The sequence below is a fragment of the Bos mutus genome, chromosome 18 (genome assembly GCF_027580195.1).
Source record: "Bos mutus isolate GX-2022 chromosome 18, NWIPB_WYAK_1.1, whole genome shotgun sequence".
Taxonomy (NCBI): Eukaryota; Metazoa; Chordata; class Mammalia; order Artiodactyla; family Bovidae; genus Bos; species Bos mutus.
In genome coordinates this window covers 6,996,001-7,012,124 of record NC_091634.1, presented here as the reverse complement: position 1 = coordinate 7,012,124, position 16,124 = coordinate 6,996,001, and the positions used below count along the sequence as shown (strand labels likewise).

General features: G+C 57.9%; 2 protein-coding genes across 2 annotated transcripts; one reads left to right on the top strand and one right to left on the bottom strand.

Annotated features, from left to right (window-relative positions):
- The first annotated feature begins 329 nt into the window (after nucleotides 1-329).
- On the top strand, nucleotides 330-3,644 carry GFY (golgi associated olfactory signaling regulator). The gene is made up of 4 exons (XM_070386801.1): nucleotides 330-918; nucleotides 1,057-1,644; nucleotides 2,718-2,891; nucleotides 3,328-3,644. The coding sequence occupies exons 1-4, from the start codon at nucleotides 330-332 to the stop codon at nucleotides 3,525-3,527; spliced, it is 1,551 nt and encodes a 516-aa protein (XP_070242902.1). The 3' UTR covers nucleotides 3,528-3,644.
- A 195-nt stretch (nucleotides 3,645-3,839) lies between these two features.
- Nucleotides 3,840-15,156, bottom strand: SLC17A7 (solute carrier family 17 member 7). The gene is made up of 12 exons (XM_005904984.3): nucleotides 14,991-15,156; nucleotides 10,402-10,654; nucleotides 8,796-8,914; nucleotides 8,383-8,497; nucleotides 8,217-8,304; nucleotides 7,872-7,958; nucleotides 7,630-7,772; nucleotides 6,852-7,001; nucleotides 6,539-6,671; nucleotides 5,757-5,867; nucleotides 5,425-5,552; nucleotides 3,840-5,240 (listed from the first exon to the last, which is right to left on the bottom strand). Exons 1-12 carry the CDS (start codon nucleotides 15,050-15,052, stop codon nucleotides 4,947-4,949), a joined length of 1,683 nt encoding a protein of 560 aa, XP_005905046.1. The 5' UTR covers nucleotides 15,053-15,156; the 3' UTR covers nucleotides 3,840-4,946.
- Between the last annotated feature and the right edge of the window lie 968 nt (nucleotides 15,157-16,124).

Below are 16,124 nucleotides of genomic sequence, written 5' to 3'. Positions count from 1 at the left end.
AAGTCAAAGATCTGGGGGCTCGGAAATGTGTCTTTCTTTCCCAATGTTCCTGGGACCCCCTTTGGGGAAACAAATAAGGAAATTTACTATGACTCCCAAGAAGCCCTGTGCCTCAGTCTCCCTTAGCTACCATGGCTTCCACCCCACAACCTACTGGGGAGTTGCAGGTGGCATCTCCTTTTCCTGGCTCTGACCTGGGCGGTGCTAATGTGGTCTATCTGGGGACCACTGGGCGTGGCCTCCGGAGTGGGCAGAGGGTCCTCCCGGGAGGCTCTGACCTTAACCCCTTCCTTCCCGCTCCCCTGCTGCTACAGGTATCACCCAAAGCTATGAAATCCTTCAGACCAATCCTCTTCCTTCTCGGCTTCCTCTTCATCTGGCTGGGCTCCAAGGCCGCCCCTACGGTCTCACTGCCTGCGGGCTCCGACTTCTTGGGGATAGACCACCCCTCCCAGCCCTACTCTCCGGCTTCTGAAAATTCCACTCTCTATGGACCTAACCCAGAATCTCCAGGGGCTGCTTATCCTGAGCCCTCTAAGACACCTCATGCGGTTTCCCCTGAGCCCTCCCCTCTTGCCTTCACTAAGACCCCCAGTACTGACCTCCAAGAAACCCCCCACCAGGAGCCTCCTAAGGCCCCCAAACCTAACTCATTCAACACCTCAACACCAGGGTCCCTGGACACCCTCCAAATTAACCCCTCCAAAATGATATATCCAGAACCATCTGAGACCCCCAAAGCTGACCTGACTGAACTTCCACACACAGAATCCCCTGAGGCCTCTACACCTAATTCCTCTAAAACCTCACACCCAGCATTTTCTGAGACCCCAAACCCTGACCCTACCCAAACTCCACACCAAGAATCCCCAGAGATTTCCAAGGTTAACTCCACGGAAATCTCACAGACAGAATCCCGTGAGAATCTCAATTCTAATCCCTCTAAAACTTCACACCTAGGATTTTCTGGGACCCCAAACCCTGATCCTACACAAACTCCTCATCAAGAATTCCCAGAGATTCCCAAACTTAGCTCCCCTGAGATGTCACTTGAAGAAACCCCTGAGACCCCAAATTCTGACCCCACCAAAATCTCTGACATCAAATCTCTGGAAACCCATGACTCTGACACCCCAAACCCTAAATTCCTCCAGACCCTCCATCCTGACCCTACTGAAACACCCCACCCGGTATCTTATATAGGCCACGAGCCCAACCCCCTGGAGATTCCCCAAACAAAATTCCCCACAACCCTCTACCAAGACTCAACAGAGATACCCACAGCCTCTGACCCTGAAATCTCCACTAGCCTTGCTCCAGAAACTCCTGCACCCGTCAAAGAAGAAGTTACTGCTCTTAATGAGCAATCCCTGAATCCCAAACCAGAAGCACTTGCAGTCACCCAGCCCACCACCCTTAAATTGCCCACCTCAGATTCTCCGGGGACAGTTGATCTGAAAGCCCCCCAGAACTCCAGCCCTAAAGGGCTCGACGCCCCTCCTCCCTCAGCCCGGATTGCAGGGCCCCCTGCTCCTCCAGGGCCCCCCAGTCAGCCGGCCCCAGCCACTCCGAGGGCCCCCCAGCGGCGCAGCCGAGGTGAGAGAGTCAACACTATCATCGTGTTGGAGAGAGTGCAGGAGACCGGTGAGGGGCTGGGGAGCCGGACCCCTGGGTCTGGGGGAGGAGGGGCTGGGGTCCTGGATCCTGGGTCTGGGGGAGGAGGGGCTGGGGGCTGGACCACTGGGTCTGCGGGAGGAGGGGCTGGGGGTCTGAACCCCTGGGTCTGCGGGAGGAGGGGCTGGAGGTCTGGACCCCTGGGTTTGTGGGAGGAGGGGCTGGGGGCCTGGACCCCTGGGTCTGCGGGAGGAGGGGCTGGGGGTCTGAACCCCTGGGTCTGCGGGAGGAGGGGCTGGAGGTCTGGACCCCTGGGTCTGCGGGAGGAGGGGCTGGGGTCTGGACCCTGGGTCTGCGGGAGGAGGGGCTGGGGTCTGGACCCCTGGGTCTGCGGGAGGAGGGGCTGGGGGTCTGAACCCCTGGGTCTGCGGGAGGAGGGGCTGGGGGTCTGGACCCCTGGGTCTGCGGGAGGAGGGGCTGGGGTCTGGACCCCTGGGTCTGCGGGAGGAGGGGCTGGGGGTCTGAACCCCTGGGTCTGCGGGAGGAGGGGCTGGGGGTCTGGACCCTGGGTTTGTGGGAGGAGGGGCTGGGGGCTGGACCCCTGGGTCTGCGGGAGGAGGGGCTGGAGGTCTGGACCCCTGGGTTTGCGGGAGGAGGGGCTGGGGGCCTGGATCCTGGGTCTGGGGGAGGAGGGGCTGGGGGTCCGGACCCCTGGGTCTGCGGGAGGAGGGGCTGGGGGCTGGCCCCCCGGGTCTGAGGGAGGAGGGGCTTGGGGTCTGGACCCCCGGGTCTGAGGGAGGAGGGGCTGGGGCCTGGACCCCCGGGTCTGAGGGAGGAGGGGCTGGGGCCTGGACCCCCGGGTCTGAGTCGGGAGGGGCTGGGGGTCTGGACCCCCGGGTCTGAGGGGGGAGGGGCTGGGGTCTGGACCCCCGGGTCTGAGGGAGGAGGGGCTAGGGGTCTGGACCCCCGTGTGTGAGGGAGGAAGGGCTGGGGGCCGGGACTCCCGGTTCCGAGGGCGGAGGAGGGCGGGGTCTGGACTCGGGTCTGAGGGTGGAGTGGGCTAGGAGGTTAGATTGCTCAGTCCCTGGGCCTCATTCCTCCAGGCGTGACCCTGGTGGGGCGTCCCCGGGGCGCGGCAGGCGGGGCCCTCTGCCTATTCCTCGCCGGGATCGGGCTGCTCATTGGCATTTTCCTGCTGCTGTGGTGTCTCTACCGCCGGGCGGCTCGACACCGGCCCTTCGCACACCACCGACTCCCAAACGACGGAGATGAACCGGGTGAGCCACTCCTGCAGCGTCCCGCTCCTTAAGTGCTTGCACGTTTCCTTAACCTGGTTTCGCCTGGCACTTAAGGGCGCCCTACCTAAAAGTACAGGTCCCCATCCAAGATCAGCAGAAGCCCTGACCCCCAATTCTCTGGAAATTTCACAAACACCTGTGAAGTTGCGCCCCCAGCGCAGCGCGGAGTTGCCCCAGGCAGGGGAACTGCAGGTCCCTACAAGCCCCGCCCCTTTCCCCCTCCTGGCGCGCGGCATGCCCCGCCCCTGCTGCGCGGACACCACGCCCCCTTGCTATTTAAGGCCCCTTTATTCGAAAACCCGGTTCCAGTGGAAGCTTGGAGTCCTCGCCCCCGTCTCCTCATCGGCCAGCGGCTCAGTAGAGGGGACAGGCCCCCAGTCAGACCGGGGACGACCTCGCTCTTTTGTCCCCATAGTTATGCATTTGGACGCCCCGAAGGAACCCTACGACCTCTACTTTTACGCGCCGGACGCCTGGGTCCCTTCACACATCGCTACCAAGCAGCCACCACCCACCCCCCCGCTGCCGCCCAAGCTGCCTCCGCCGCCCCGCGGGGGCCGCCCCCAGCGCCTAGAACCGCTCTCCCCTGCCACGCTCCCAAACAACTTCCTGTGAGCCTCTCCAAACCTGCGCCAGCCCCAGACGGAGGAAGCACCCAGGGGTCCTGTCCTCAGGGTCAGCTTTGCTACCTAGTGGTCCTCTAGAATAGAGGACACCCTGAAATGCTTTAGATGTCAGCGGAGAACACAGTCTGAGACCGAATAAATCGCATGTTCCCACAGCTGGACAACTCCTCTGGCCTAAGACCTGGGAGAGGAGGGTGGCTGGGGTCAAGGAGACTGGGGGCTTGGGCTCCTAGGTCCGAGGAAGAAGGAGGTTGGAGATTCCCAAGGCCAGTGACGACGGAGTGTGTACACCAAAGCATTTTATTGGGAGAGGGGCAGGGCAGGATTTACAATCACAGAGACAGAGACACAAAGACACAACCCTGCCCCGGGGAAAAACACCCCTTTTCCCCAGCCCCATTCCCTTTCCTGGGATTCTGTGACTTCTCCTTTACATATGTTCCCCCAAATTCTAAGCCGAAATAGGGGAGTCTGAGAGGGGAAGGATCCCAGATTTGGAGTCATTTAGCCCCTGAGGGACGCAATAAATGGCCACTGAGAAAATGAGGGCAGTTCAAAACCACCCAGGAGAATAAAGTGCAAGGAATTGGGGGTAAGGGGAGCATCTTGAAACCACCATGGGGAAGTTCAGTGGCGGTGGCTTCAAACCGTTGAGTTGATGGACTTGAGCAGCCGCTCTTCTTAGACCTGAAAATCGTGTCAGAAAAAGTGCATGGGGGTGAAGAGAGGCATATTGTTAAAACTGCCATTTTGGTTGTTTCCCTAGGCAATGTGCTAAGCTGGGAGAAGGTTTTGGGGAAATTTGGTGCTGCAGCAGAGTCTGCTGGTGGGGGAGGGATGAAAAGGTTGGGTGGGGGTACTTGAAACTGCCATTTCCCCTCAGAAACGCTGGTGAGAATCAATCCCTAGAATGGCAGGGATGGGTGATTAGTTAAACCAACTTGGAAAAAGCAGAATACAGTTGGGAGAGATTTGAAACTTCTAGAGGAAGACCTTGAATTTTTTTGAAAGAGGAGGGGGGGTTGAGTAATCTCAGGGGTTCTCCTGAGAGTCCCAGGGGTTCAAGGAAAGGGGGAGGTGCCCAAAACCACAAGAGAGAGGAAGAGTCTGAATTGTCCATTCAAATAAAGCCCTGAAAGGAGAGATTTGAAACCACTGAGGCAGAAAAGAGTGGAGAAGAGAAGCTTTAGGGGAATTTGGGTATCCTTGAAACTGCCAGTCTGCAGCTTCACTACCCCTGAGAGGCAAATAGGATGGGAGGAGGATCTGACAGCACTGGGAGCAAGGGAGAGTGCTTCTTAGGCCTGAGGCAGGACAGAGAGGACTGGGGTTCCTTGACACTGTCATTCAGGCCAGAGATGTGAGGAATGGAGGTCCTGGAAACTGCCATCCAGTGGGAGGCACGTGGTCAGTAGTCCCGGACAGGGGGTGGGGGTCTTGGGGGTTGAACTGTGCTGTGTGTAGCCCCATAGGATGGAGGGGGAGCAGGGGGTGCCCCGGGGGGCTCAGCCTCATCCTCCATTTCGCTTTCGTCGCTGCCAGCCAGCTGGTCGTGGCCAACGAAGCCACATTTCTCTTCGCTCATCTCCTCAGGCTCCGCCCACGGCTGCTTCTCTCCTGAAGCGAAGACCCCGTAGAAGATGACGCCCCCATAGTGCACCAGGGAGGCAATGAGGAACACATACTGCCACTCCTCCCGAGTCTGTAGGGGGGACAACGGGGAAATGAAGTCAGAGGACAGATAGGAGAGGGAAGAGGCTGGGATAATAGGAAAGGGGCGGGCCTTTTCTCTGGAAAAGGAGCCGGAGATCCAGAGAGTTGACGTGTGTCAGGAAGGTGCTGTACACAGATTTGGAGGGCAAGTGGGTCAGGGCCCAGGCACGGACCTTGTGCTTAGTCATGGCACCCACGATGATGGGGCACACCATGCCGGACAACGTGCCCACGCCGTTGGAGATGCCCATGAGGATGCTGGCATAGCGCGGGGCGATGTCCAGATGGTTCACGTTGAACCCTGGCGAGGCGAGCCGAGAGGCGTCACAACCGATTCCCACTCCAGTGACTCCTCCCCCAGCCTAGCCTCCCCGACCTCCCGGCAGCTCCGCTTTTTCCAGTCCGCCTTTCGCCAGGCTGGGAGGTGCTCTACCTGAGCCAGGAAGTTCCCCACTGAGCTGAGCAGAGTCCCCCCACCCTCAAGCTGCAGATCGCCGGTTCTCACCGGAGATGGCGAAGCCGCTGAAGCCCACGGCGAGGACTAGGAAGGAGATGGCCACGCCCTTGGAGTGCGAGTAGCCGACCACCAACAGCAGAGTAGCTTCCATGCCAAAGCCTACGGAGGGCCGCCCCCTCTGAGCACAGGCCGCCCCGCACCGCCTCTCCAGACCCACTCCCGGCTCCCAGCCTCCCCCAGTTTGACCCAGTCCTGCCACTTCCACGCCTGTCCCTGGCTTTGTCCTCCATTCTGCCCGCGCCCGCCCTAACCAAGCCCTCAGTTCTCTAGTGCCTGGCCCTTGACCACGTGCACAGGCTTCGCTGCCCCAGCTGGGACCTCAATGGCCCCACCCCCTGACTAGACCACGCCTGAAGACCGAGGGTGTAGGCCCCACCCCGGCACCTTCACGGCTTCCCTCTCAGTCCCCATTCATTACACTCACACCTTTGTCTCTCCGAGTGCCCCTCTTCATCACCCAGTTCCCATCCTACTCTGGCCAGCCTCGTATAGGCCCCGTCCTTCCAGACCCAACGTGGTCTCACCTTTGCTTCACCTGGGCAGCCACACCCGCCTTGCCCTTCTACAGACACTGCCCCGGAGGCTGCCACCTGAGATTCTGTTCCTGCCAGACCTGGTCTCGCTCCGCCTCCGCCTTTTTGGACACGCCCCCATGGACACGCCCTCTGACCCCGCCCCATCCGCCATGGTCCAGCCCTCCAGATCCGCCCAGCCATGCTCCGCGCATCCCAGCCCGGTCCCATACCAGATCCAGGCCCCGCCCCACTCACCCCCACAGTTCATCAACTTGCGCACGTTGGTGGTGGACATGATGCGGCGGCTCCTCAGGAAGTCGGCGATCTGGCCTCCAATGGGCACGATGATGGTCATCACCAGGTGAGGCAACGCTGACACCAGGCCCACCTGCGCCGGCGGGCGTACAGGGAGTCGCGGCTCAGCGGCCACCTGCCCGGGGCTCTCACCACGGCTCAGGTACCATGGGCTTCCTCCCTGCCCCCTTTCCAACCCCTTGGGATCCAGGTTCCTCTCCTTCCCGCGCTCACCCGCCCGCCGCGCCCGCAGCTCTCCCCTTCCGGGCCCAACCTTGCTGATCTCGAAACCGAACACTTCTTCGAAGTAGGCAGGCTGGGAGATAAGAAGCAGGTAGAAAGTCCAGCTACGACAGAAGTTGGCCACGATAATGGCGTAGACTGGCATGGACGTGAAGAAGCGCCTCCAAGGTGTGTTAAATTTCTGTGGTGGGCGAGAGGAGGGAAGGGCTGCTAGGACAAAGAACAGGCCCGGGCGCTCTCCGAGTCCCTTCAGGGATCCCACGATAGTCCCGCAGAGACCCAGATTTCCCTGTCTCACTAAAGCCGCCGAGGAGGCGGGGTTGCCGGCCTGACCGCGTCCCCATGGGAACGCTGACATCCTAGCCTCAGTGGTCCTCAGGCTGGCGGGTGTCCAGACCCCATGCTGACCTTCAGAGAGTCATAAATGTGGACCCAAGAGTCTCCTTCCACCCAATTATGCCCCCTAATTCGATCCTCACCCATCCTGAGGTCTGAGCAAAACCCCACATTCTAATCCGCCTCTGCAGGTTTAACCAGGCCCATCAGTGGTTCCGACCACCTCGCCACCTAGCCCTGCTCTCCGCACCTGCTAACTCCGTCCTCCCTGGGCTTTAATCACGCCTCCTAGGTTCTAGCGCCATCCAACTGGCGATCCCATCGTCTCCTCTAAATGTCTATGGAAATGTCTATGTACATCTACCAAGATCCACACGCAGTGCGGATTCAAAGCCCCTCTTCCTCCCGTCTCCCCTGCCTTGATAGCTCTCCTCTCCCCACCGCGCCCCCACCCCCCAAGCTTGGGCCCGGACCGTGACGGGGTTCATGAGCTTGGCGCTCTCGCCGATGGCGTCCTCGATGTACTTGCGCTCCTCCTCCGAAATGCTAGGGTGCAGCGCCGGGGACTCGTAGGAGACGAGCAGCCAGAACAGGTACCAGAAGATCCCGAAGCTGCCTGGTAGGTGGAGGGGGTCAGGAGGAGGATGGAAGCGAGGTGACCACCGGCCTCGCTCTGCCCCGGCGCCACCCGGACCCAGGCGTCCGGGCCCCTCACCATAGACGTAGAATACAGAGCTCCATCCTGAGTACTGCACCAGGACTCCGGCGAGAGGCATCGCGACCACCGCCCCGGCATAGGAACCTAACGGGGAGGGTGCAGAATGGAGAAGAGCGCATCTTTCTTCAAATGCAGTAGTGCGGATTCCCAGACCCTACCTTCCTGGGACACAGAAGTACCAACCACTGCCCCTCCTCCCTCAGACACATAGGTCTGGGTCACCAGCCCCCTCCTCTCTCAGATCCGGGAGTTCAAGCCCGCAACCCACTCCTCCTTCCACCGAAGAGTCTAGACTCCAGCACCCCCTACCCACGAGTCCGGATCCCAGCCCCTTCCTCTCACCGCAAAAGGCTGTCGTCGCCAGGCGACTCCGCTCTAAGGGCGGGGCCCATTTGCTCCAGATCCCGTGGCAAGCAGGGTACGTGACCCCCTAGGGAAGAGAAAACCAAAGTCAACGAGAAAAGGTGGGGTCGGAACAGCAACGGGGTCATAGGGGGCGGAGCTTTACCTCTACCAACCCCTGCAGGATCCTCACGAAGATGACACAGCCATAGTGGACACGGGCAGCCGAGGGAATCAGCATGTTTAGAGTGGAGGTAGCCACAATAGCAAAGCCGAAAACCCTGGTAGGAAAAGTTTGTGTTCCGAGAAGAGTCCAGCTATCCTGCCAGACCTAGGACTCTGCCCTTTCCTCCTTCAGCACGCCAGGGCCCGCGCCCCCAGAACCCCAGGTCCCACCTTCTATGAGACTCCCCGCTTCCACAATACAAACCCCACCTTTCTCTAGGGCCTCGGCCCTGAACCCAGGCTCCTCCGGTTTTCCCGGAGTCAGCCCCCAAATGCAAGGCCACAGCCTGTAACTCCACCCACACAACTGTAGTTTCTGCCCACTTTGAGACATCCGCCCCGCCCCCCACATACCTGTTGGCTGCGAATTTTTGGCAGATAAATCCTCCAGGAATCTGGGTGACAATGTAGCCCCAGAAAAAGGAACCGTGTATGAGGCCAACAGTCTCTGGATCCCAGTTGAACTGAGCTTTCTGTGGGCCAAAAGGCACATCAAACTAGCACCCCTGCCCCAGACGCTCTGCTTCTCCACCAATCAGCACCCGCAGACAGTCCCTCGGCCAATCAGCAACAAGGATCCCCTCTCGCCTTCAAAACACCTGCCAATCAGAGCTCGGGCCATCTACCCCAACTTTGCTCCTCCATGTTGCTAGGGCCGCACTACCTTAGCAACAGAGCCTGTTGCTGCCTAGAGGCCTAGCTCTGTCTGCTTGCCTGCCTCAGGGTCCCTTATGCATAGGAGCCCATATATGGGGTGGGTTTCTTCCTCCACTTCTAACCAATGTACAAACTGTTTGCAGATTGGATGCGTTCTAGGAAGAGACAAGAAGTAGCCAAAGGGTTGGGCATGATTGGAAAAGAACAGGGGCAGGTAGGCCACAGCCCAAATCAGGATTTTTTTTTTGGAGGCAGGGGCATGGCCTATATGGAAATTAAAACAGAAAATCTGAGACGAAGAGGGGCTTCAGGTTAATGGCCAGAGCAGATGGAGAAGGGATGTAAGCAGCGGTGGAACTTTCAAAAAGCCAGAATCAAAATTCACAATGGGGCCTTCCTTGGTGGTCCAGTGGTTAAGACTCCCCCTTCCAATACAGGGTTTGATCCCTGGTAGGAGAGCTAAGATCCCACATGCCTTATGGCCAAAAAACCAAAACAGAAGCAATGTTGTAATAAATTCAATAAAGACTTTAAAAATGTCCCATATAAAAAAAAAAATCTTACAAAAAAATTTCACGGTGGAGGGACTTCCCTGGTGGTCAAGTGTGTAGGATTCCCTGCTTCCACTGCAAGGGGTGCTGGTTAGATCCCTGCTTGAGAAAGTTCCGCAAGCCGCAAGTTACGGCAACAACAACAACAACAAATTCACGGAGCCTGAGTTGGCCTGGGAGTAACATTCAACACTGGAACAGGTGCGGGAGATGCAGGTGGAGCGAAGTTGCTAGGATGCCCAAAATGAAACAGGAGGAGCCATATCATAGGGAACCAAATGCTTGGCAGAGTCTACACTTTGACAGCAGAGAGGTGAAACAAACAGGAGCGGGGCTTCATTTAGATAAGGGCAGGACTTAGAAAGGGAGAGCCCTGAGGTGAGGTGGAGCTGAGGTTCTGTGCCAAGTGTCTGACTCTTTGTGACCCCATGGACTGTAGCCCACCAGGCTCCTCTGTCCATGAGATTCTCCAGGCAAGTATACCGGAGTGGGTTGCCATGCCCGTCTCCAGGGTATCTTTCCCACCTAGGGATCGAACCCACATCTCTTATATCTCCTGCATTGGCAGGCGGGTTCTTTACCACTAGCGCCACCTGGTTAGGGCCCAGGGTGCGGCAGCGCAAAAAGGCGGGTCTACTCAGGCCTGGGCGTGGAAGGGGCGTGGTCTGGGCCTCGCGTAGGTGAGTGTGACGTCATCAGAGGGCCTGGGCAGGGTTTCCCCCAGCCTCAGGCAGCTCCCGGCCCCGAGCTACCTGCATCACCACGTGGCCCCCGCGGTGGGTCGTGCTGTTGTTGACCATGGAGACGATGGCCACGCCCAGGTTGCAGCGGATGCCAAAGCTAATGCAGAAGCCCAGACCGCTCATGATGGCGATAATGTAGCGGCGAGGGAGGCCAAAGCAGGTGCAATCCACGACCGGCGGGTCCCGGGTCTGCGTCGTGACCGGGCGCCCATCTGCACTCAGCTCCAGCGTCTCGGCACCTTCTTGCCGCTTCTCCAGAAGACTGCGGCGAGGCAGCAAGGATCAGACTCGGACGTCCGGGCCCCTAGCCCCCTCCTCCCCATGACACGAGTCGGGGCAAAACTTCTTGCTTTTCAAGACCAGGGATTCTAAACCCGCAACCCCTCTTTTCCCAAGAGTCCAGCCCCAACTTCCTTCTCCCTCCAGGGTCCAGGAATCTGGACCCCTGGTCTCCATCTCCCTCAGACGAGGAATTCCCACGCGCCCCCAGCCCCTTCCTTCCTCAGACTCGAGTATGGAACTCCCCAGTTCCCTTCTCCACTAGCCTTGTCACCTCTCAACTCAGTTGTTTTAGACCCAGGCTACCCTTTGTGATCCAAAACCCTGTGCCCTGAGCCCCCATCCGCAAGGCCCAGAGACTCTCTCCAGCCCCCTCTCCCAGATATGAGTCTATTTGTGGAAGCAAAAGGCGCTAAGGAGATGCCTCAGCAAAGGTGTCAAAAGAACAGATGCTTCTCAGCCACATCTGCTATATATACTGCACCCCCTCCCCTGCCCCGGGACATGCCCTGCCGGGCTTCCAGGCCCAGGTGTGGGCTGACATCCAGCTGACTCCATTCAGCCACTGGAAGCCCACTCTCAGGGATCGGGGGTGGGGGTGGGGGGGGGGGGAGAGGTCCAGGGCACTGGAATCCAGCAGCCCAGCTGGATATATCTGGGGAAACTTGAGTTCAGGCTGTCAGTCTAGGGGGTGGGGAGGAGGAGTGGCGGGTGGTGTCCTGGCAAGGGACAGATGGCCCTGGTAGGGGGGTTGGCTCAGTCCCCAGCGTGACTCTCGCCCCCGCCTGTTCTGGATCCAGGATTGAATCTATGATGAGGGATAGGGTACTTGGAGGGCCACCTCCATTCCAGAGAGAGGCTGCAGGGATAAAGAGGTGCCCTGAGACAGACGTGGAAAAATTCAAAAGGAGAATGTCAGAAATGGAGTCGGGGAGTGGAGAGAACAGAGACTGAGAGAAAGAGGATCAGAAACACAGGAGGGAGAGAGACTCAGAGAGAAGGAAACAGATACCCAGAGAGGGAGAAACAGACAACCAGTCTGAAAGAGACCGGGGCAGAGACCCTGAGAAAAGATGGGGGAGGGGCAGGAAAGAGACCCTGAGAAGGAAAGGGACTGAAACCCAGTAAGGGACCCAAAGACAAGTGGGGACAGAAACCCAGGAGAGAGAACGCAGAGACAGAGACCCAGAACGCTGAGAGCAAGACGGAAAGACAAGGAGCCTGAGGAGAGACAGGCTGGGGACATGATGTGTGAGGCGTGGCTCTTCTCCGAGGCCGGTAGGCAGCCAGGGGATCCGGCTGGATCCCAGGAAGGGGCTAGAACAGATGGAGGCGAGGGAGACTGGGACGGGGGAGGAAAGAACAGCCAGACGGTCTGGGAGGAGGCGGGTGAAAGAGATGGGAACACAGCAACCCTCCCCATCCTGGAACTTAAGGAAGTGGGGGAGGGGGTTAAGAAAGTGGGGAGAATGGGGGAACGGACAGAAACTAGGGGGATGAGGAATAAGACCCTGGGTAGGGGACAATGAGCCAGATAGTGGGGAACAGAAGCCCCCCACAATGAATAGTGCACGGTGGTAGGGACTGGCCCCTCCCATCAGAACAGGTCGGCCAATGAGATTAAACTTTGACCCAGGTTGCCCTCCCACGCTGTTTGACCCTGAAACTCAAGATGGGATTGCAGCCCCTGAAATTTGATATTCATTGTTAATATGAGGACATAGATCTCGGATCAAGGTTTTCTAAACCACGGAATGCAGTCTCAGTATTCTGTATCTGTAAAATGGGGGCACGAGTAGAATGTGAGGTTACAAGGAGGGAACTTCAAGGTGACATTGTCATTTCAGGAGAACTAGAGACGCAGAGGTGAAGGTGGCCCCAATGCTTCATGGAGGGTAAGAACAGATCGCTTTGCCCTCTCAGAATGCCTGGAACTCAGGATTAGGAACTTGGTGATGATGAAAGGCAGTGGTTAGGGAGCACGTAGGTCACTTTCCTGGTGGTTCAGACAGTAAAGAATCTGCCTGTAATGCGGGAGACCCGGGTTAGATCCATGGGTCAGGAAGATCCCCTGGGGAAGGGAAGGGCTACCCACTCCAGTATTCTTGCCTGGAGAATTCCATGGACAGAGGTGGCTGACAGGCTACAACCCATGAGGTCGTAGAGTCAGACTGCCCCCTTCCACTTTCTTTCACCCAAAATGAAGAGTGTCTCAACCTCCATCTCTGGGTCTCTGCCTCTGCTTCTCAGAGATTCTCAGCCCACCCCCTTACTCCCCCCTCCCCAATCTCTGTCCTCATGTCCCTTTGGTTCTCCCTTACCCTCCCATTGTACAACTGAGAAAACTGAGTCTCAGGAAACAGAAGCAGCATGTCCAAGGTCACACACAAGTAGCAGTGGGACCCAATCACTTCCTGGTCCTCCGAATTGCCCCACCCCAGGCCTGGCTCTCAAAGGAGGCATATTGGCTCCTGTCTCTTGCTGTATTCCCTCTCCCCCCTGGTCCCTGTCCCAAGTCACCCTGGGTTGCTACGTGTTTCCTGATCTGAGGGAGTTTTCCACCCACTCCAGCAGCACTCATCTCGAGGAAATCTGCAGCCCCCACCCAAGACTTGGGCGGGAGACTGACCTGGGTTCAAAAGATTCCATGTGTACTCAGCCACTGACTTCCCCCCTTTTCCCAATGGTGCATCAGTTTCCCCAGCTTCGTCTAGAGGATTAAAAGGAGTCAGGTGTGGGCATTTCCCCCTCTCAGCAATCACCAGAGCAGACCCCAGGATTCAGATGCGATTGTTCTCCTGGGCTCAAACTCCTTAGTGACTGTCCTGGTGGGAACCCTGAACTCTGGGGTCTCTAGGGGCTCCCAAGGCAGCTGAGAAAGGTGATGATCAGGCAGAGTCAGATAGAGAGAAACCCAGACACAGGAGAAGCGGAGACTGAGGAAGAAAGAGAGCCTGAGAAACACATTCCTCCTCCCTCCATCCCCCTTCCCAACCCCCTCCACCAGCACGTCTCTCTCCCTCTCCTGACTTCACGCTGATGTATTTTGAGAAACTCGTGAAAGGAGGTGAGAAAAAGGGTGGGGAGGGGCTGGAAGATTGGGAAAAAGAAAGGGTGAGGTTATCTCAGCTCCTCCACCCCCTCCCTAACACTGCGCCATCCTCCTGCCCCCCTCCCTTCTGTCCAGCTTTATTCCTATCTCTCAGGTTACTAAAGGGTGGGGTAAGTTTGGAGCGTGGAGGTAATCTGCAGCAAGCAGGACTAGTGTTAGACTTAGAGAAGGACTTGCATGGTCTAGTGAGCTGCACTGAAGATCAATCAAAGATAGGGTCAGGGCTGTGGGCCACGGGGACCCCAGGGTCTGAGGGAATGGCAGCAGGGGCATGGTGCTGATGAGGCCCCAACTCCTCCCTGCACTGTGGCCAGATATTTTTAGGCTTCTCCGCAGCTGAGTAATTTCTCTGACTTGGAGCCAGGGCTGGGGTTGGGGGTGAGAGACTCAGGAGAGGTGTAGCAGACTGCTCTGGGGACACCCAGGTCATTGGGGTCATCTCCTTGACTGGGAGGAAGTCCCTTTCAGCCCTAGTCTATACCCTTTGGAAAGTCCATCCTACTCCAGGAGCCTAATGTTTGGCCTGCAACTTCCTTCTCCATCAGAGACCCAGGATACCCTGGCTTCTTCCTCCCAGCTTAGCTCTCCTCAAGGACAAGGACCAATGGACCTCAATCCGATTTAGCTTCAGATTAAACTCTCTGAGAGATGGCAACTGACAAACACACAGAGATGGAGAGATCTGGGATGAGGTAGTAAAAAAAAACCAGAGAGAGTGCCAGAGTTCCTAAAGGAGAGTGTCAGAAATCCTAGGGCAGGGAGTTGGGGGACAGAGACTCAGAGAAAGACACAAAGACCCAGAGAGAGGGTTGTAGAGATCTAGTGAGAGCAAGAGAGAGGGACGGGAACTCAGAGATAAAAGGAAATAGAGACTTAGAGAGAGTGGACAGAGATTTGGAGAGAGGAGGCAGAGAGAATATAGGTGAAGGGAGACCTAGAAGCCGGCGAGGGAATCAGAGATCCAAAAGAGGGGGATATATATTTATAATCCCAGAGAAAAGGGCAGAGAGCCTAGGGATGGGGTGGGGCGCAGAAAAATGATGGATGAGACCCGACCGTCGGAGACCGAGGGAGAAAACTGGACAGATGGGTGGCCCCCCCACGCATGGGTACCGCCTGTCCAGCTGTTCATCTGCGCCCAGGTGGGAATGAGCGTCCTCCTCGGACCCTCGCGTTCTTCCACGCCCAGGACCCCCACCACGCTCACCGGTGTAGCTTCCCGAGGGCGCGACCCGCTAGCTTCCGAAACTCCTCCTGGCGGAACTCCATGGTGGCTGCCCCTGCTGCCGGACCCCCCCGCCGATCCCCCCGCCCGCGGGCCCGGGCGGCCGCGTCCGGGTACCCGGGGTCCGCCCCGGCCCGGCCGGCCCCGCAGCTCCGCTCGGGGGGAAGGAGGCTGCGAGTGCGGGCTTTCTGGGGGCTGTCACCGGACTCAGCGTCGGGGGCGGGGTGGGGTGGGACGAGGCCCCGCCCACCCTGCTATACCCCGCCCCTTGTATTCTAGTCCCGCCCACCTTCCGCTGCCATTCATCCAGGTTCTCGCCTCGCCCAAGACCAAGCCTCTGGTTTTGAACTCACTTGTCTGGGTTGCATCGCTCCCAAATCAGTCCCTTCCCGGAGTTACTTCTCCCTCACCCATTCCCCACTAGCTCCTTCTATCCCAGATTCTCTCTCCTCCAGAGTTCTTTCCTGAGATTTGCTCCCGCCGCTTGTTTCCCCTAATTTCGTGCTCGCATTTTCATCTTCCTCTAAATATCCTCCAGCGTTTGTCCTCCCAGTCCTACCTCTCCGAATTTCTGTGCCCCCCAGTTCCTCATCCTGCCCAGGCATGCCATCCCCAACCCGCCACTTCCTCAGTTCCAACTTTCTCATTCAGAAGGTTCTTTTCTCATTCAGGGAATTCCTTCCCCTTTCGTAGATTCCAACCCCCATTTCGATCCACCCATTGTCCCCTCTAGTTCTTCCCCATCCACCTGTTTCCATCTTTCCCCTTTTGGATTCCATGTCCCTCCAGTTCTATTTCCCCTCTTGGCCCATCACCCCTTCCAGTTCCTTCATTTCCGATTTCCTTCCCTCTGGGTTCATCTCTTCAGTTATACTCCCCCTACCCTCATTGCAGGTCATTATTCCCTCCCTAGCCTCGGATCTATCCCCGCCCTTTTATTTCTCTCATCCTGAGTTCTGTCCCCACCCGTTGAGTGTGTCCCCTTGGATATTTCTTTACCCCTGAGTTCTGTCCCCTCCCCTGGGATCTATCCCTGCTTTGATTTTTGCCCACACCCTCTGGAACCCGATCCAGGTATACATCCGTGAGTACTTTCCGCGCCCGTGAGTTCTAGTC

Excerpts from the sequence above, each read along its gene's own strand:
- GFY (XM_070386801.1), top strand. The coding sequence starts at position 330 with ATGAAATCCTTCAGACCAATCCTCTTCCTTCTCGGCTTCCTCTTCATC. Across the intron at positions 1,645-2,717 it reads GGAGAGAGTGCAGGAGACCG|GCGTGACCCTGGTGGGGCGT; the intron begins GTGAGGGGCTGG and ends TCATTCCTCCAG. Across the intron at positions 2,892-3,327 it reads AAACGACGGAGATGAACCGG|TTATGCATTTGGACGCCCCG; the intron begins GTGAGCCACTCC and ends TTGTCCCCATAG.
- SLC17A7 (XM_005904984.3), bottom strand. The coding sequence starts at position 15,052 with ATGGAGTTCCGCCAGGAGGAGTTTCGGAAGCTAGCGGGTCGCGCCCTC. Across the intron at positions 10,655-14,990 it reads GCCCTCGGGAAGCTACACCG|TCTTCTGGAGAAGCGGCAAG; the intron begins GTGAGCGTGGTG and ends GCCTCGCCGCAG. Across the intron at positions 8,498-8,795 it reads CAAAAATTCGCAGCCAACAG|GGTTTTCGGCTTTGCTATTG; the intron begins GTATGTGGGGGG and ends TTTTCCTACCAG.